This window comes from Herpailurus yagouaroundi, unplaced genomic scaffold (assembly GCF_014898765.1).
Source record: "Herpailurus yagouaroundi ecotype Mexico unplaced genomic scaffold, PumYag 141, whole genome shotgun sequence".
Lineage (NCBI taxonomy): Eukaryota > Metazoa > Chordata > Mammalia > Carnivora > Felidae > Herpailurus > Herpailurus yagouaroundi.
Window position 1 is genome coordinate 24,037,845 of NW_024412396.1, and position 22,090 is coordinate 24,059,934.

Here is a 22,090-nt window from a genome sequence, read left to right on the forward strand (position 1 = left end):
TTCCTTCCTTCCTTCCTTCCTTCCTTCCTTCCTTCCTTCCTTCCTTCCTTTTTCTTAGGGTAATGTGTAGCACAGGCATTACCCAAGATTCCCTGGTTGGAAACCTGTTAGTCATTTATGGCTGCTTCCCAAATTCCCAACATAAAAATGCTGTGCTAGTTTTCACACCTAAGTAGATCTTGAAATCATCCACTTCTTTTTATACCACTTCCTGAGTTTATTCCTTCAACATCTTTTATGTGAATTTTGTGAGTGCTAAGTTGTTTGCCAGCCCAATTTTACCCACTTGAACCCAACATGACCACTGTACCAGGTCATTCCCCAACTAAAATCTTCCAATGACTCCCCATTATCTAAACCTTAACCTCAGATCACCCCAGTCTGATGTATCTTTAGGTACCAAATTCTAGATAAAAGTTTTTCTGTTTCTCAAGCAAATCCTATGGTATATGATGTCGATGTCTGTTTACTCTGAACTCTGATGCAATACTGTTAGCTCTTGCTTGGCTTTGCAATCCCTCTCCTTGGTTCAGGTTTCACCTTATACCTCAAGTGTCTCTTGACTTTCCTCCATACCTCACAGAACCTTGAGCATACCTCTCTTACTGCAATTTTTACAGTATGTGATGTCAGTGTTTAGATGTATATTTCTACCAATCTGAGGTAAGCAATTATTTTAAAAAATTTTAATGTTTATTTATTTTTGAGAGAGAGGCAGAGCACAAGTGGGGAGGGGCAGAGAGAGAGGGAGACACAGAATCCGAAGCAGTCTCCAAACTCTGAGCAGTCAGTACAGAGCCCGACGTGGGGCTTGAACTCACGAACCATGAGATCATGATCTAAGTCAAAGTTGGATGCTCAATTGACTGAACCACCCAGGCACCCCAGGCAATCATTTTTTGATCTTCAAACTATGTATGTTCCTGGCATATGGTAGTAGCTCAAAAAGTATTTATTGAATTGTTCGTTAGGAGAATAAATGATTATCTTGAATGTGTCTAATAAACATTTACTAAATTGATGTCTATGGCAATAAGTAATAATTAATATAACTATTCTCTTAAAAACTTATTGTATATATATTTGATTTAATAATGTGTTGGTGAGGCAGTTACATAGGAAGCAAAAATATGTTTCAATATCTTGAGGAAATCACCGATAGAAAACAAACACTTGAGTATATAAAATACACATACTATATATAGTTACTAAAATCATTACAGCTACATTATTTTCTCCACTGATATATTTTCATGAAGTATTGTCTCAAGCCATAGTGGCCATTTTTATAGTCATTAAAATTTATATTATATATTTGTAGCTTTCAATCTAAGCCTACCTTTCTATGTCAAAACAAAGAAAAATAGCTTTGTTAAGTTCTCTGGCTTTGGTAATCAAAGCGATAAATTACTAAAATGACATTAGCCTAAAGAGACACATTTTGCTAAAATATATAAAATTTCATTAACTAAAATTCAAACAGATTGAGAACAGACTACCCAGCTTCCATTATTATAAGAACCCGTGTTACTTAACTTCAGATAACAAAATATACACATGTGAATTTGTAGAAATGGATTACATTTCCACTAGGCAAATCATTTAGATTCTGAAAGATAATTATTCAAACATATTACTTGATAGGTATTAATAAGAAAAAGGGTCATTTTCTCTTTACAAAACAGCTTTGAGAACTAAAGAAAAACTTAATACTGTCATTTTATGATACTTGTATCACAGAATTTCTGAATGTTCATATTCTAATGTTTGCTTAAGGTCTGCCTTTTAACATTATGCTCATGTGTAGCAATCTATTTACAGAAGTGATTTTTCTTCTCTTACCTGAAATGAAGTAATTGGATATATATTAACATGAGCCTCATTCCACCGTTGTCCTTTATTCCCACTTGAAGACCACAGTGGATTCTCTATGGTTGTCTGCCCTTTCAAACGCAGATAAACATTGAGGACACCTAAAAATAACAATGACATTTTATTTCATATATTTGTTTTTGTTTCACATTGGTTTCTCCTTGACCAAACACTTGTAAACTTTTAAAAATAAAATTTCTCAGGGCACTAGTGTCTCCTCCTTTCCTCCCCTCTCATTTCCAATCTTGCTCGTATGGCATTTGGCAGGCCTCCAAAGACAACTGTGTACTAATCCCTAGAATCTTTGCGTGTTATTTTATATGACCAAAGGGACTTTGCAGATGTGGTCAAATTAAGGATCTCCAGGTGAGAATTATTCGGGATTATCTTGGTGGATCTTAAATGTAACCCCATGTATCTTTATAAGATGGAGGCAAGAGAGTTGATATATGAGAGAAGAAGGTCGTGTGAAAGAAAGAGAGGATGCTATGTGGCTTGTTTTGAAGGTGAAGAAAAAAGCCACAAGCCAAGTATAAGCAGCCTTTAGAAGCTACCAAAGGCAAAGCAATATATTCTTCCCTAGAGCCTTCAGAAGGAAGTAGGCCTGCTGACACCTCGATTTTAGCCCTATTTGACTCATTTTGGATTTCTGTTTTCCAGAACTGTAAGATAATACATTTTTGTTCTTTTAAGCCACAACACTTATGGTAACTTGTTACAGCATTAATAGGAAACTAATGTTTTTTGTATGTATTGAGTGACTTGACTCTAATTGCCCTATCTTACATTACCAAATAGCATCTCTTTGAGTTTACTTTCTATCCAAGTCTCATTTCTCTTTTAAAAGAATTATTTGAACATGAGAATAACTTTGTCTCATGATTTGATATATCTCTTTCAACAGTTTCACATTCTGAACCTTGTAAAAATAGTAGTGATGCTAATGATATTATTACAATATGGTATTGATATATAGTGAACACCTGCTCCAGATAAGGAATTAATCCTCTCACCAGTGCTATAAACTACTATTATTCCCAATTATAGACAAAACTTAGGATGGTTAAGTAATTTGCCCAATTCATACAGTAAGAAAATAGCAGAGGCAATATTTGAACCCATAAAGTCTGACATACTGATCACTAAGCAATCAGTATTTTGATACACTTAAAAAAACAACTTTATTGAAATATAACTTACACGCAATAAAATTCTCTCATTTTATGTTATTTATTTTTTAAACGTTTATTTATTTTTGAGACAGAGAGAGACAGAGCATGAACGGGGGAGGGTCAGAGAGAGAGGGAGACACAGAATATGAAACAGGCTCCAGGCTCCGAGCTGTCAGCACAGAGCCCGACGCGGGTCTCGAACTCACGGATCGCGAGATCGGGACCTGAGCTGAAGTCGGCCGCTCAACCGACTGAGCCACCCAGGCGCCCCAAAATTCTCTCATTTTAAATGTACAGGTCAATAACCTTTGATTGATATATACTACAGTGTAAGTGCTGCTCAATCAAGATACAGGACACTTCCTCTTCCCAGAAAGCTTCCTTCCTTTCTTTCCTCTGCAGTTATCTTCACAGCCCTTGCTCCTGTTCCCGGCAATTACTGATAGGACTCTCCTGACTGACTGATGGTTTTGGCCTTTTCTAGAATTTGATGTTAATGAAATTATGCACTAATTATTTTTTGTGTCTCTGGCTACTTTTCCTCAGTATAGTTTCTGTTATATTCATCTATGTTATTCTATCATTTTAAATTTTAATATTTAGTTCATTTATAGTTACTGTAATTTTTGGTATGTTTGGAATTAAGACCATCTTATTTATTCTCCACTTGTACTTTCTGTTTTTATTCTTTTGTGGCTCCTTCTCTTTCTTCTTTTCAGTTGATATATATGATTGTAATTTATTTCTTGTACTGATTTTTAAATCTCTAATTGTGTTTTAGTGGTTGTTCCAGGGCTAACAGCACTCATAACTCTTCATAGTCTAATTATAGGCAGTAGTTTATTCTTCATGCTCACAACTTTACATCATCATACTCTCTTTTCAGGTTTTACTATTATCTCCCTTCTTTCATTTCAAAGCTGATACTTCACATTCTTTATCTCACTACACACATGCAATAATCTTACCACAGTATAATTCATCTATCCTCCTTCCATTTTTAATAGTATTTTCTACTTTTTCCTAAATTGTAAATCTCACTTTACAGTAAACAGATATATTTTATGTAAATTATAAGAAGAAAATATAGTTTTAAAATTTTCTACTTATTTACCATTTCTGATGGACTTCCTTTCTACCTGTAGATCTGAGTTGCAATCTAGCACCATTTCCCTTTGGCCTGAAGAATATCCATTAGTACTTTTTGTAGTGGTGATCTGCTGGAGACAAAGTTTCTCAGATTTGTTTATATAAAAATAACTTCATTTCATTCATGTTTTTGTGACATTTAAAATTCTGCCATTTTTTTTCCTCAAGCAGTTTAAAGTTGATCTATTTTTTCTGTATGTCACTGTTTCTAATGTGAAATCAACCATCATTTTATCTTTGTTCCCTTGAATATGTTTTTATTTCTCCCTCTGGCTACTTTTGAGAACTTTTCCTTAGTTTTGATTTGCAGTAGTTTGATTACAATGTACCTAAATATGATTCTCCTTATATTCATCTTGGTGTAGAGTTTGCTGAAGGTCTTTTGGTTTTCCCTTTATTTATGCCTCATCTTTTTCCTCTCCTTTTCTACTTTTTCCTCTCCCTCTCCCTCTCTCTCTATATATGCTCTCTCTTTATATATATATATATATACACACACACACACACACACATATACATATACATATAATTGGAGATCTATCTATATAGATACATAGATAGATCTGCCCTCTTTAGTTTTATTTGCCCTTATCTTCCTGCTTCAGCTTTATTTCAATGGATTGATTTTTACTTTTTCATTGACTTTGGACCCCATTTCCTGTTTCTCTGTATGTCTAGTGATTTTCATTGAAAAATGGGCATTGTGGACACAGAGACTTTAGATTTTTAATCTTTCTCAGAAGGCAGTTTTATTTCAGTAGACTGTGCTCAGTGATCCATCGTAGTAAGAAGTAGCTGTTCTGAATCCTTCTTTTTTCCATTTTAGATACTCAATGTGGCTCCAATTTTCTTGCTCATTGGTATTGGCACCTTGTATTTAGAAAGGCAACCTGTGCCAAAAGGAAGAGCTCTTTCAGGACATATTTCTGTGTGATGTAACTGCATTCTATTTTTTTGAACATGAATCCACAATAGGGAGGGATTCCAAGGAAATCAAGCCTAAATAAATAATACATTAAACATTAAATATAGTTATAATACTTTTGAACCCATTAGTTGTCATTGGACTAACAAATTGATATGTAGCATAAACCTTTCAGAAATTATTTGAAGAAACAGTCTGTATGTGCATTAGATAGAAAAGGGGCTCCTCATCTCTTCTATGGCTTGTGTCTGCTATAGCCTATGGCTGTATTAATGGTAACTGATTGGGTTGACCTGTGATGTTCTCTACTGATTTCTTATCTAACTGTACTGCTTTTTCAGAAAGCAAATTATCAGTTGTCTTTTTTTTTCTTAAATGTGACACCTTAGTTTCTCTACTTAGTAGAAGTCCTATGATACTTTGCATGTAAAGAATGATGGATGTTATATCTAAGCTATTAAGGCAGTTCAAGTTGTTCTGTTCTTTAAAAGGGCCATATTTACATATGTAATATAAATTCAAACTTGAATTATTCCAATTTATGTTTACTGAATATATACTATGTGAAAAATATTTGTCCCAGGTCTAAAGAAGCCAGGTTTGTTTTATCCCAGATTTGAATTTGCTTTTGAATACATTATTTGAGCTAGAGTCAATTTTGACCAGATTTTATATTATTTTTTTTCAATATATGAAGTTTATAGTCAAATTGGTTTCCATACAACACCCAGTGCTCATCCCAAAAGGTGCCCTCCTCAATACCCATCACCCACCCTTTCCTCCCTCCCACCCCCCATCAACTCTCAGTGTGTTCTCAGTTTTTAGGAGTCTCTTCCACTTTGGCTCTCTTCCACTCTAACCTCTTTTTTTTTTCCTTCCCCTCCCCCATGGGTTTCTGTTAAGTTTCTCAGGATCCACATAAGAGTGACACCATATGGTATCTGTCTTTCTCTGTATGGCTTATTTCACTTAGCAGAACACTCTCTAGTTCCATCCATGTTGCTACAAAGGGCCATATTTCATTCTTTCTCATTGCCACGTAGTACTCCATTGTGTATATAAACCACAATTTTTTTTATCCATTCATCAGTTGATGGACATTTAGGCTCTTTCCATAATTTGACTATTGTTGAGAGTGCTGCTATGAACATTGGGGTACAAGTGCCCCTATGCATCAGTACTCCTGTATCCCTTGGGTAGATTCCTAGCAGTGCTATTGCTGGGTCATAGGGTAGGTCTATTTTTAATTTTTTGAGGAACCTCCACACTGTTTTCCAGAGTGGCTGCACCAATTTGCATTCCCACCAACAGTGCAAGAGTGTTCCTGTTTCTCCACATCCTCTCCAGCATCTATGCTCTCCTGATTTGTCCATTTTGGCCACTCTGACTGGCGTGAGGTGATATCTGAGTTTGGTTTTGATTTGTATTTCCCTGATGAGGAGCGACGTTGAGCATCTTTTCATGTGCCTGTTGGCCATCTGGATGTCTTCTTTAGAGAAGTGTCTATTCATGTTTTCTGCCCATTACCAGATTTTATTTTAAAACGCAAGCATTACTTATGAAAAAAAGACACTAGAAGAATGACTGAAATAAATTCTTTAAACTATGTTATAATGTATATGTCTCATTAATTATACTCTGTAATCCAAATCAATGAATCCAAACTATTGATTTGCTGTTCTACTTTACGAGAAAAGCAGTATTAACAAATAACTTTAGAATGTTTTTCCAGCAAGTTTCCAGTTTTTTGTTTTTTTTGTTTTTTTTTTATGAAGCCATCAGGAATGACAAGTTCTCTAGTTTCCAGTTTTTTAATTTTATAAAGAGAATTCAATGACAACAGTTATATAAACTTATGTTCAGGTCATCTAGGTCGATGAAATTAGAACTTGTGAAACAGAATAAAGCAATTCAAGAAAAGTTAGATTCAGCAAAGCTGATTCAGCACATTATTATAGTATTATAGTAAGAAAATTCCAAAGTGAAAATGATGGATTGTATTAATACCCTTTAAAAGTAATTTTAAGTCCTTAGAGGCACTGTGTTTATGCTTGAGTAGGCACCACGTATCAATAGGTATGAATTTAATCATCCCCAAGGATTTCAAATGCTGCATAGTTCCAAGATACAAGTTTGACATTCCTAAGCAAAACTTAACTGTATTTTTCTTCACTTTGGTTTCCTAATTCTTATATTTTGATCACCCCTTCTGGGTCAGGTGTGAGAGCTCAAGAAAACTGACCTCATGTTAGGCACCACAGTCAGAAAGGCTAAATGACCTCAAGAGCAGTGACCAATGTTTTAAAGTTATTTATGGCAATATGAAATAGGATGGTTCTTATTTTGATATTATTTCACATACATTACTGTATAAATATAATTTTCATAAATATTATTTATAATTATTATTACCTAGTTCTTTCATTAAGTCATTAACATAATTTTACTTTTAACTATTTACTATAAATGTGTATTTTATATATTTTATATAAATAACTGAAATATATGTCCTAAAATGTGCATACATACATCCTACAGATACTTGAAACTACCAAGTTCGTATAAACTAATTTGTAGTTTGGTGTACTCCGAGGCCTAGGGATAACTTGCATATAAATCACATTTTTATTCTAATCAGGAACACAGCCATTAATTTGTGTTTCACATTTCATGGAACATGAAGATGTGCCAAAATCATCTAGCTTCAGGCAAGAGCTATGTATATTGATAGGTAATTGTTGGCATCATTTGTTTTATATACACAGACAAACATGGGAAATTATAAAATCATTATTTTCTGCTTGAATAGAAATGACTGCATGCATCCACTGTTATTATTTTTTCAATATATAATTGCAATTATATCTTAAATAAAAAATGTCCGTTCATTTTCTCCAGTCATTACCATGCCTTCTTGCATCCTGTTGAATCTCTCCATTAGTGTCCAATAAATTTTCCTTAAACATAACCTTCATCAGGCTTTCTATTTCTCTGAACTATGTCAGATCCCTTTCTTAGACCCAGTCACTCTTTGACTATACCGCAGTCCCTACTGTGCTGTAAGAGCAATATTCTCCATTTTTTCATGTGGCTCCTTCTGTTTCTCACATTCTGTAACCTTTGCTTTCTGCTTAATACTTATTTGCATGGTTTACAATGTGTTCTTCTCCATAGAAATTTTATCTTAACTTTGCTGTTCTCAGTGTTCTATCCTTTATTCACCCATTGCACAGGGTTGTAAAGCATTTTAATGAATATTACTTTCATGAATATGACTTTTATTTTATTCAGTAATTTATTATCTCAAATATGATGACAAACTATTTGATGGATAAAAACCTTTCACCACAATTCTTATTTTCTGTAGAACCCTATATACCACTAGGCACATAGCATATGCAATTCATTCTATTGAACAAAAATGAGTGAATTCAAGACCTAAGGGTAAAAATACTCATCACAATAAACCTATATTTTCAGTTTAAAAAGTTTTTCACTGGGTGAGCAACAAAAGCAAGTCAACCCATTTGCTTACCATCAATTCAACTGATGAGATATTTTGTATTAATTACACTAAGAATTAGATTAGTATATTTTGAAATAGCCTTTCTTGATCATAGCATTAATTTTATTTAAAAATTTCAGCTTCTACTTTACATTATCTGAGTAATAAATAAATAGGAGGAGAATAAATTTAGGGGTAGTGGTAGTTCAAAACACAGATTTAAAAGGTAGGTGCACTAGATATTATTCATGGTCTTAGAGGATCTGTGACAGGTGTCTGTAATAACACATTTTAATTATAAGTGGTCATAAATCATGGCTAGGTTCTATTCACCCTCCCCTTAAGAAATACATCTTAATTCAACAAAGCAGCTTCCTCAATGAATGTCCCACCTGCAGCATTATTTTCACACTGATGACATTGGCATTATCAGTATTAAATACATACAAGACTTTACTGAAAACAGGCTCAAACTGTCTTTCCTATAATGTCTAAATCTAAGAAGTAATATGTGAGATTTCTTATTTGAGGAAAATATTTGAGATATAAGCAAGAATCTCTAGTTTCTTAACTCAAACACAAGAAATATGGTCTTTGACCAAAGTAAGAATAAAAATCAGACTCCTAAAACCATGTAGAACGTTGTCACCATCGCCTTTTCTATATGTTGTATAAAAACACTGAAGTCTCCATTTTAAAATCTTTGAATGCCAGCACTGAGAAAGTTTTATTCCACTCTCACTAAAGGATAACCTGAGGTAGTTTATTAAGAGAAATTTAATTAGAGGTTAATTACATTTCTGCACTTTGTTAGTTAATCATAAGGTGACATATCTGGACCATGACACTTCAGCTCAAAACACAAATTGTAATGTATTGTGGTCCATCAGTATATAAACTTCCTATTTGAACAAGTTTTAGATCTTTCTAAAAGTACTAAGTGAAGACATTTTCCATTATATTTTAAGGGTGCTTTTATAAACATAAATTTCTCTTTGAATTAGTTGCTAAGAAATATGTGATATTCCTCTATGCTTTAGCTGCCAGAGCACATTAAGTCAATGATTAACTTCTATTTTTTCCCCCAACCTATTCTATAAAGCCTTAGTGAAATGACCTATTTCCAACCTACACAAATACTTTTAAGTAATTTGCTTTGTTATTCTTCTAACACAGTCAGAGCTTAAATATCTAGTTTAGATTATTATTTTATAAAATCTATTAAGCATTTTTGTTTCAGAGGAACAAATATATATCAATTATGATTGCTGCTCTCAAGGAGCTTACAGTCTATCAGAGGTCAAGGTGACAAACATTATGATAGAGATGTATACCAGGTGTTACAGGAACAAAAAGAGAAGGAGGATGGGGAAAAATTTCACATGTCCTTGATTTAGATTTTAAAGGAAGAATATGAGTTACCTACATGATTTAAGGAAGGGAAAAAGTACTTATTCTATCATGTGATTTAAAAAATATTCATTTGCTTAATAAATATTTATGTAGTGGACAAATAAATATTTATATTTGCAGGGCACCATGTGATGGGGAGAGAGATTGTTTCTGCTCCCCCCAAGTATATAGTTCAGTAGAACAAAGAGCCTAGAAAAAGGCTCCAGATAGAAGACAGCTCAATTTGGGGAACTTCCTGTATGGCTGATACAGACCATGCTGCTGCCCTAAGAAGCCAGAGGGGCATATATCCTTAAGGTCCTTATGATACTAGTTTGAGAAAATTATATTTACCCCAGAAACTATAGGCCCAAGAGACAGCAAAGAAATCAGTTATCAGGGGAATTCAGTAATACACACAAGAAGTGATTGGCATTGAAATTGAGCATTATATCCTAAAACATATTCCAAAACACTGAGGACTGATATCCTGGTCTCCAACTGCTTCAACTCTCTATCACTCATGAGTCTGTTTCCATTTGCCTACAATGGTCTACTCTTTGAACATGCAAAAGCTGTATTTATTTTACAGAAAAAAATAGGTACTGTTAGATACTGTTAAAAAGGCAACTTCTAAGTCCACTTGCTGCACTTGCATCTAGGAATGTATCAAAAGCCACAATTCCCACTTAATTCTTTTCTTCCCACCTCAGTGGAAGTGACATTCTTTCCCCTTGAATCTAGTAGGGGAATCATAACTCTCAATTCCCATCTCTTCAAGAAATTTGCTTCCCTCCAACTTTAGGATCTATAAACTTACCTTTCCATTAATTTTTTTCCTCTTAAAAATAAGCACATCTATAACCCCACATTTCTCTACTTTATCACTTCTTCCCCACCCTCAAGATTCATGAAAGAATGGATCCCATGACTGGACTCCTTTTCCTTGTTTCCCATTTGTTCCACAGTGAAATTAGCTTTCTAGAGCCACAACTTTATTGAACCATTCTTATCAAGCTCAATGAATGTATTCATAAGTGCCTTTTGTATTTTTATCTTTAATTTCCTGGTATGCTTATATCTTACATTCTTCCTAGAAATAAATGAAGTACATATTTTACTTATTTTTTAATAAGCTTTTTTTCACATCAGGTGACCTCATATGAAGTTCAGTTTCAATGCAAGAATATTAGAAATTCAGATGATTAATCAAGAATCAAAATGCCTTCTTGCACCTACAGGATTGTTGAAATAATCTTACGCTATTGTCAATATCTATTGTATCAGTACTTATAAATCAACAGTTTAAGGGTGACATGTTGTAGTTTTCATTTGTTTTCTCTTCAATTTTGATGAAACATTTAGCTAACAATAAATTGTACCTGTGTGGCAAATAAATGCTAAGATTCCTCCCAATGATTTCAGCCTCCTAGCATTAACACCCTTGTGTATTCCCCCCCCCCCCCATTGAATGTGGGGTGGAAATATCAGCTCAGTTATAATAAATAGCATAAGGCAGACATTATGGAATGTCACTTCAGAGATTAGGTTATAAAAAGTCTTGGGCATGTATTTGCTCTCTGTCAGTGCTTGCTTTGGAGAAAGCCTGCTGCCATGCCATGAGACAGTCCTGTAGAGATGTTCCTATGACAAGGAACTTGAGAGAATTGAGAGGAATTCAACAGCCAGCAAGATATCAATGTCCTTAGTCCAATACCTATGAGGGAGTGAGGCTTGCCAGACACCAAGTGAGTGGGCTTAGAAGAAGTAATATCATCGCTAAGTCAAGTATTCAAATTAGACAGTCGTCATGCCTGATAGCTTGTCTGCAACCTGGTGAGAGACCTTGAACTACAGACACTCAGCTAAGCCTCACCTAAATTCCTGACCCACCGAAACTGAGAGATGAATGTTTGTGTTTCGAGCAACAAAATTTTGGGGAAACTTTTTATGTAGCATTAAATAATACAACATATTTGACTTTACATCAAAGAGGAATATCTTTTCTAAGTAATGCATAACTGATTGCCCATTTTTGTATCATTAAAAGTTACAACTCTCCTCAATGATATACTGAGCATTAGTCAAAGTTTAAACAGCAAAGATTATGTATGGTTACTCAGGAAATAATAATCGCAATTAGGCTATTAGAAATCCACGCAAATCATTTTCGAATTTGGACTTGCAAAAAAATGAATAAAACTGAGAATGTAATTTGTAAAACCAGTGACTATAAATGCCCGCAGGTTTAAAGATAAATGAGTGTCTTAGAATAATATTTACAAAGAGGGAAGGTTTCAGCTACAGGCAACCTCTCCCTAATGAGGTCACTCATCTGGTCCTGATTAGTGCACGTCTGGAATAGACATTTTTGTCTACATTTTAGTAAGCAGCATGATTGTACCTTGCTGGGAGGGACTCTAATGACAGATCTGATACCTGCAACCTTCAACCATCTGATGAAGCAGAGAAATGGCACAGGCATCAAAATGGTTAAGTGTTTGAGAACATGGAAGAAATGGAGAACTGCCTTCTTCCTGAAACAATCAGAATAAAACTGGCAGAAGTCAACTGGACATTTGTTGACAATAAAGAATGATAAGTATAAAAATTGTGAAGTTAGAAGTATATTACAATTATCTTGAACCTCAATATAAATATGGAGAAAATTTGAGAGGGGGCCAGCCTCATAAAAACAGTACATGCACATTTTACTCATTTAAGTAATTCAAAATATTGATCTTGGAATTATTTATTTAAAAACCATTTTGAAACAAGCCTGTTCCAAAGGAAATTGGGAGAAGAGAAAGAGAGTCTAAGGAATATCTTCAAAGTGAAGAATACATCACCAACTAATGGGAAAATGAGAGTTGAGCTAATCCTACCTTTGTAATAAGATCATAATCTCATAGTAAATAAGATGGTTTGGCAATTGTATGGAGATTTATTTCCCTTCATAGGTTAGGCTGTAGTGAACCCATGACTACTGTTGTAACTTTCTAACTGCTTTTCCAAACTGTATTCTGTTTCTCCATGATTTTACCCACTCCATAAGATTTATTTTCCCAAATCAGAAATCTCATCATGCTTTTGTCATCTGCCCAAAATGTGTATGTCTTCCCCTAACTACTAAATTAGTTAAACATTTGTGACATTCCAGTGAGTCTCTCCACAGAACGGCAAAGCAAGCAAATCCTGTCCAGCTTCCCAGATTGGTACCATGGTTCATTATTTATCAGCTGTGACATTATGGCAAGTAAAGTAAAGTAAAGTTCTCTGTATCAGTCTCCTTATCTATGATAGAGGATAATGATTTTAATGAGTACAAATGTTTATTATAATAATTAAAGGAAATAATCCATGACGTGTTAGGAATAGTGACCAACATTAGCTATTACTTTATTATTGCTATTTGAGATTCAAAGTAACCTAAGGTTAAGAGTGTCTACATCTGAGATTTCATATATATTATCCTATTTAGCATGAACTACAAATTTCTGAAATAGGAATTAATATTTCCATTTTACACACGAGGAGATCATGATCCAGGTGTTTTAAGTGAATTCTCTGCATTCTTAAAGTAAGCTACAGCCAAGTTCTAGCCCAGATTTCTTGACTTCACCCTCAGAGGACTTTTCATTGCACAAGTTTGGCCTTCCTGGTGTATTACCTAGTGCTCCACTGTGAAAAATACTGGTTAATAGTGCTGGCAATGAGTTTACGACCCAGCATAACCAGTTCCTTGCAATTCAAACAAACTCTCTGGGACTCAGTTTTTTTCTGCTGTAAAAAATGGACAGTGATGTTATGCTCATATTTTTAAACTGATCAAGAGGATTACTTCACTTAAATGGTACAGTAACTGGCATCTATCATGTGCACGATTGTGTTAGTTTATGTAATTATATATTTATATTTTTAGTTTTGTTCATTTACATCAAAACAATGTCATCCTAGCTTTCCACATTTTATTTCCTCACTATCAGTACCTTAATCTTCCCTGTGCTCATTTCTGTCCATTGAAAATGTAACCTTCTTTCATAGAGAGATGTTTTCCTTTGTCCCGAAGCATTGCCTTATTCTTCTGCTAGATACAGACCCACAACCCCTTGTCCAAGCTCTGTGGTGATAGATGCTTCACCATTCAGAATTTTGTCTTCTTTTAGAAACGTAAAAGAATGCCTATCTTATGGATTACATGATAGTCTCTGGAAGAATCTGGAACAGAATCTTATAATCAAACATAGTCATATTTTTGCTGCAAATAATATAAATGTTCACACTTATTTAGATAAATAAAGTTTATAAACAAGCTCAGATTATTTCGGGTCCTATATTCCAACACATGGAGATCAGACAGCATGTGTTGCCAAATAATTAAATTAAAAAATTTTGTTATCAGTTTGATTTTATAATTGTGCATAAAGACATGTAGACCTGTATGATCTCTCCCTACCTCCCGCAGCAGTTTTGCTATGTTGTCTGTAAGGCTATGTGGTATGAGGACATTCTTAGATCCTACTAGGTATGCTAGGCATACTTTATAAACAAGAAAATATCATCCCAGTATTCCAAATGCAGACAGTGCTAAAGGTATTTATCTTCCAAATATGGCAATACCTCTTTTCATGGTCATTAATATACACTGAGTCATTATTTGAGCAAGTTTCTTTGAAAAGAAGCTGCTTAAATTATACTGCTATTAATTCCACAATAAGATCGCATCAAGAATTTAACTCTGGTCTGGGTGAATTAGGATTCTAGAAGGGGTAGGTAATGCTCCAAAAGTTCAAATTTGAATCTAAAATTTGAAAATTAGGACACGATAGGGGAACATTCTTAGCCTCTTAATTTGCAATTTGAAGGTATGTAATTTAAAAGTCAGTGATAACAGGGGTGCCTGAGTGGCTCAGTCAGTTAAGCGTCTGACTTTGGCTCAGGTCATGGTTTCATGGTTTGTGAGGTCAAGCCCCATGTCAGGCTCTGTGTTGACAGCTCAGAGCCTGGAGCCTGCTTCGGATTCTGTGTCTCCTTCTCTCCCTGCCCCTCCCCTGCTCACATTCTGTCTCTCTCTCTCCCAAAAATAAACAGACATTAAAAAAAAAAAAAAGTCAATGATGATATTCTTTGACTAAAACTGATTTCATGCTGTGTCTTGGTAAACATTTTTTCTTATGATTTACTTTAGAAGAAACATAATAATTCTTGCCATCTCACCTATATGTTGTCCATACATGTGATAAAAGAAGCTGAAACAATACGCAGTGTTCGTGGGGCCATAAGGGTTTTTAGGAGCTATGCTGAAAACAGGGCTGAGAAGTCGGGCCTTTTCACCTTCCAGTCTGGGTCGAGATGTCTCAATGTACATATAAAAACCTTTAAAAAGACAACATAAATGTTTAGACAAATTATTATTAGGAGACATGAAATTTAATCATTAAGGAGGTTTAGAGTTTTTATAAGAAGTACATTCTAGATGCACTGGAGAATTTTGATATCATTTGTGAAATCTTTATATATATAACATCAAGAATAAATGATCTACATAATGAAAGATAAAATTGCTTGAATGTACAAAAATGTTAAACAAAATAGGAGTTTTAGACTTGAATTATCAAAAACATCTAATCTCTCAACTATATGTGTCTGTGAGGTCTGAGAGAAAATTAATGTCTACAAGCTTTGGAAATATCTGAATTATTGAGTCTATGCATTAAAAATTTAAGGTTTTATTGAGGAGGGCACCTTTTGGGATGAGCACTGGGTGTTGTATGGAAACCAATTTGACAATAAATTTCATATATAAATACAAAAAAAAAATTTAAGGTTTTATCCCATAATCTTCAAATCTATAGCAAAGCATTCTGTGCATGTCATATTAATGGCATTTTTAGAAGTCCAAGACCGGAGTACATTTCATACCCTCATACCTTCTTTAGAGCCACTACGATCAGCATTCGGTCCTGTGTTTGGAGTGTATTTTGTATTTCTCGTTGCAGTACTTTGCTTTGTCCAGTCAAAATTATCTGTATCATCTTGGGTGAATAAACAAATGTTACCATCTTCAAATCCACAGTGAAATTCTCCTGTTAACAAATTTTAGTTAAATTAATATTAATTAAATTAATATAAACACAATATTCTTATAAAAATTTTAAAACATCATACAACAATAATAATGCAAGATTTCAATAATGGCACCAGGGCCATGATAGTGCAAAAGAGTATGACTAAACATGAAACTATTTCAATTTTAATAAAGAGAAAAATAATCTTGATGTATATAAACCAGTAATATCTTTTTTTTTTTTTAACATTTTTATTTATTTTTGAGACAGAGTGAGACAGAGCATGAACGGGGGAGGGGCAGAGAGAGAGGGAGACACAGAATCAGAAGCAGGCTCCAGGCTCTGAGCCATCAGCCCAGAGCCCGACGCGGGGCTCGAACTCACGGACCGTGAGATAGTGACCTGAGCTGAAGTCGGACGCTTAACCGACTGAGCCAAGGCGCCCCTAAACCAGTAATATCTTAAACACAAGTCATTTTCCTCTGAAATATCTAAATAACTAAAATTTAAGTATGGCTGAAGACTTTTCCCAACTTTTTAAAAAATTTTAATGTTTATTTGTTCTTAAGAGAGAGAGAGAGGGGCGCCTGGGTGGCGCAGTCGGTTAAGCGTCCGACTTCAACCAGGTCACGATCTCACAGTCTGTGAGTTCGAGCCCCGCGTCGGGCTCTGGGCTGATGGCTCAGAGCCTGGAGCCTGTTTCCGATTCTGTGTCTCCCTCTCTCTCTGCCCCTCGCCCGTTCATGCTCTGTCTCTCTCTGTCCCAAAAATAAATAAACGTTGGAAAAAAAAAAATTTAAAAAAAAAAAAAAAAAAAAGAGAGAGAGAGAGAGTGAGAGCACAAGTAAGGGAGGGGCAGAGAGAGGGAGACACAGAATCTGAAGCAGACTCCAGGCCTCTGAGCTGTCAGCATTTACCCTGATGTGGGGCTCGAACCCATGAACCATGAGATCATGACCTGAGCCAAAGTCGGACACCTAACCAACTAAGCCATCCAGGCTCCCCATGACATTTCTCAACTTTCATTTTTCAAGTATAAGAACAACACAAACAAAACAAAATTGTCAATTATAAAATTATCTTTATTAATTTACCTGACAACACTTTAAAGCTGTATACCTTGAAGTTATAATTTTTCACACCATCTCTGGAGATGCTTTCACATATAAGCACTTGCAGAAATGGAAGTTTACTTAGGGGAAGATAATAGCAAAATATTTTAAAAAGTAGTTATCTTTTATGTTTTTTTAAAATGTGAATTTGGCAGATGGTTGAAATTCACTAGAAATAAAAAAAAAAATGAAAAGAATTTATGAAGACTGTGGAAGGCCTGGGATTTCCTGGATGCCTGCCACATGCTAAGTTCAGACCCAACAAAAAGTTCGGAGAGAGTTTTCTTCCTGTAATGAGGGTAGGCAGGAGTAACCTTTCTAGGTATCAAGGTTTTTCTTACTGAGATGTACCTTGCTTGAAATATAGGAGACAATAAAGGAGATAATAATGTCAACTAGACACAAAACTAAAATTATCTAAATAGAGAAATATTAAACATAGTTTATATATTTCATTCAAACCCATAAAACCTCTATGAAATCACAGGAATACTAACTCATGAGGCTCACGGAAGAAAAAACTTTGACTAAGTTGCGATAGTAAATGATGAAGTCAAAACCCAGTTCAGATTCCCTGGAATTCATAAAAATAGAAGAATCTAAAAAACAGAGATTCTTGTTTTTCCCGCATCAGTGAGTTAGACTTATCAGACAGCTATCCCTGGAAGTGGAGCCCTTGAAGTTGGAATCATGCCCCTGAATTAATCTGTGTTTCTATACACTAACAATGAAGCATCTGAAAAAAAAAAAAAAAGTACGAAGAAAACCATCCCATTTACAGTAGTATCAAAAAGAATAAAATACTTAGGAACCAACTTAACTGAGCGAGGGATGAAAGGCCTATGCATTGAAAACTATAATACATTGATAAAAGAAATTAAAAAAGACAAAATAAATGGAAATATCCTGTGTTCATAGATTAGAAGATTTAATGTTAAAATATCCGTATTACTAAGGTGGTCTACAGATTCAATGCAATCCTTATGAAAATACCAATGGCACTTTTTTTATTAAAGTAGAAAACAATTTTTAAAATCCATATGGAACCATGAAAGACCTTGGACTGCCCATAGAGCTGTGAGCAGGAACAGAGCTGGAGGCATCACATTGAATAATTTTAAATAATAAAATATTATATATACATATATATATTTAAAATAATAAAACATACAGATATATTTTTATATATTATATACATTTCATTATTTAAAATTATTCAGTGTGATGCCTCCAAATCTTAAAAAAAAGAAAGTTATCCTGCCAGTTGCAACAATATGGATGAAACTGGAAGACATGCTATGTAAAATAATCCAGACATAGAAAAAAAAAGACCCTACATAATATCACTTGCATGTGGAATCTAAAAAAAGTCAAAATACAGAGAAGCAGAAAGTAATAGTGGTCTTTATCAGGGGCAGGTAGGGGGAAAATGAAAAGACACTGGCTAAAGAGTACAAAGTTGCAGCATGTAAGATGAATAACTCTAGATATGATGACTGTACAGCATGATGACTACAGATAATAATATTGTATCATATACTAGAAATGCACTAAGAGAGTAGAGGTCATTACACACACACAAATGTAACTATGTGGCGAGATGATATGTTAATTAACTTGACTGTAGTAGTCATTTTACTATGTACCGTGCACCCCTGAATAGGGACACCAATTCCTTACACAGTCGAAAATTCATATATAACTTTTGACTTCCCAGAAACTTAACTAGTTAACTTAAGTAGTTGACTGGAAGCCTTACCAATAACATAAAGAGTCAATTAATACATGTTTTATATGTTATATGTTTTATGTACTGTAGCCCTCCAATAAAATAAGTTAGAGAAAAGAAAATTAAGAAAATCACAAGAGAAAATGCATCTACAATGTGGATTTTTTAAAAATCCATATAATAAGTGGACTTGCATAGTTTAAACCCATGCTGTTTGAGGGTAATACACATTTACATATATATATAGAGAGAGAGAGAAAGTATATATGTGTGTGTGTGTGTGTGTGTATATATATATATTATATTTTACAACTTAAATATATGCAATTTTTATTTATAAAAAGAATAAAATAAAAAAGAGTATGGTACTGCCACAAAAACATAACAGACAAATGGGACAGAATCGAGAGCCAAGAAAGAATTCTATGTATATGCAGCCAAATTATCTTGACGAAAGAGCCAGGAACACACAACGGGGAAAGAAAAGACTTTTCAAAAATTTTGCTGGAAAACTGGACATCCATATGCAAAAGAATGAAAGTGGACCCTTATCTCACACAATACATAAAAATAAATTCAAAAGGGATCAAATACTTTAATGTAAGACCTAATACTGTTAAACTCCTAGAAGAAAACATAGGGAAAAACTTTCATGACATTAGTCTTGGTAATGATATTTTGGATATGACAGCAAAAAACACAAGCTACAAAAGCAAAAATAAGCAAATAGAAATACATCAAACTAGAAAGCTTCTGCACAGCAAAAGAAACAACAGAGTGAAAAAGGCCACCTTTTTATATAAGGAAATTTTAGAACTCAATAGTAAAAAAAGAACCTGATTAAAAAATAAGGAAAAAACTTGGATAAACATTGCTCCCAAAAGATATATAGATGGGGCCAATAAATACACAACAAGTAGCTCAACATTACTAATTATCAAGGAAATGCAAATCAAAATCCCAGTGAGGTATCACTTCACACCTGTTAGGATGGCAATTAAAAAAATAACAAGCATTGCCAAGCATGTGGAAAAATTGGAACCCTTGTACACTGTTATGGGAATGTAAAATGGTACAGGCAGTAAGGAAAACAGTAAGGAGTTTCCTCAAAAATTAAAAATGAAACTACCATATAATTCAGCAATCTTATTTCTGGGTCTCTATCAAAAAAATTGCAACCATTTTTTTTAATGTTTATTTTTGAGAGAGACAGAGTGAAAGCAGGAGGAGGGGCAGAGAGAGACATAATCCAAAGCAGAATCCAGGCTCAGCTGGCAGCAAAGAACCTGACATGGGGCTCGAGCTCACAAATGTGAGATCATGACCTGAGCGAAAGATGGATGCTTAATTGACTGAGCTACCCAGATTCCCCCAAAATTGCAACCATTATCTCAAGGAGAGAATTGTACTCCCATGTCCATTACAGCACATTTCACAATAGCCAAAATATAGAAGTAACCTAAGTGTCCATCAATGGATAAACGGGTAAAGGAGATGTGGTATATACATACAATGGAATATTATTCAGCCTTAAAGAAGAAAAACTTCCCATATGTGACAACTCTAATGAACCTGGAGGACATTATACTAAGTGAATTAAGCAAATCCTAGAAGAACAAATACTGCATGATTACACTTATGAGGTATCTAAAAGATCCAAATGCATAGAAGCAGAGAGTAGAATGGTGGTTTTCAGGGGCTGGAGGAAGATGAAAATGGGGAGATAGTGGTCAAAATATATAAATTTTCAGTTCTGCAAGATGCGTCAGTTCTAGAGATCTGCTGTACAACATTATGCCTGTATATAACAATATTATATTGTATATTCAAACATTATTAGGAATGTGGATCTGAGGTTAAGTGTTCTAATCACAATTTTAAAAAGAAAGAGAAAAGCAAAGAAAGAAGGGAGGGAGGAAGGCTGGAAACTGGTAGGTAGGTAGGTAGAAGGAAGGAAGGAAGGAAGGAAGGAAGGAAGGAAGGAGAAGTAGAAAGAAAACCATTGGCATACACATTTAAAAAGTAAACAGAAACCCTCCCTTTGAATTTAAGGAATAAGTTTTTGTTTTATTTTGTTTTTGTTTTCAGATTCAAGACTTGTTGTACTTCTTTGTGTTTATTTATATTCCATATTATGAATAGGAATATTGATAGGGAGCATAAGCATTTAGTGAATTCTAAATCAGTACATTTCTGGATAAACAATATCCCATATAAAATATTTTCTAGCACGTCTTTACACCATGGATCTTGTACTAAAGAAGACAGGACTGCCTGAGTCTAACAATTGAGATCTAATGTTGGTGACAGCAGGGTAGCTATATGCGTGGATTCGTTTCTTTACATGTTTTTTAGGCACCACAGGGGATTCCTTTAGCTACTATTCTGGACTTGTAATAAAGCAATCCCTGATTTTAAATGTTTTCAGTTGTTTAACTACATATTGTATACACACAAAGAAAATGTCCAAAAACAAAAGTAAAACTTCAGGATTTGTATATAAATCTGGTGCCAAATCTTTTTATGTTATTTAAAATTATATATAATGAATTTTTATAAGGACATTTAAATATATCTTTTGTGTAATTTAGCCTTGTTTCAAAAAAAAAAGAAAACTTGCCTACAAAAACAAAAGTTTTTAAAACCTGAAAATTTAAGTCTCTCATAGGAAAATTAAGCAAAAATACAGCTTATAAGAACCTAATACATGTCTATAATTTTAGATACACCTAAAAGGCTTATTTTATAGATGACACAAGTTGTTCACAGTACGATTTAAGACTACACTAATTCATATTGGACAAAGATACAGAAGCAATCTTAATAGTTCTTCATTATTTCTGTAGACATACATCTACAGTGAAGAAACCTATTACTGGAGAGATTTTATAAAAAATAGAAAAAGTGGAAAAAAGACACCATTTTGGACAATAATAATCCTATGATTATCCTGTCATTATATGGTAAGTAATTATGTAAAAAGCTATTCATTAAAAAGTTTATTGGAATAAGAAATATCTTGATAGATAATGAAAAAGCCTCAGTCTGTAAAAATTTACAAAAAGTCAGTATTATACTAAATATTAAAAGATATCATAAAATAAGAAAGTAATATGGGGTGCCTGGGTGGCTCTGTCAAGTCGGGTGTCCGACGTTGGCTTGGGTC

General features: G+C 34.2%; 1 protein-coding gene across 2 annotated transcripts in view; it reads right to left on the minus strand.

Annotated features, from left to right (window-relative positions):
- The window catches only part of MDGA2 (MAM domain containing glycosylphosphatidylinositol anchor 2), an 860,340-nt gene that overhangs the window by 16,204 nt on the left and 822,046 nt on the right, over positions 1–22,090 (minus strand). For both annotated transcript variants that reach the window (XR_005790861.1, XM_040477059.1), the window contains exons 13-15: positions 15,946–16,101; positions 15,233–15,391; positions 1,843–1,973 (exon numbers count right to left, since the gene is read on the minus strand). Coding sequence is in view for 1 of the 2 variants with exons in the window: in XM_040477059.1 (XP_040332993.1) it covers positions 1,843–1,973; positions 15,233–15,391; positions 15,946–16,101 (446 nt within the window). In the remaining variant the exon portion in view is untranslated. The remainder of the gene's footprint in view (positions 1–1,842; positions 1,974–15,232; positions 15,392–15,945; positions 16,102–22,090) is intronic.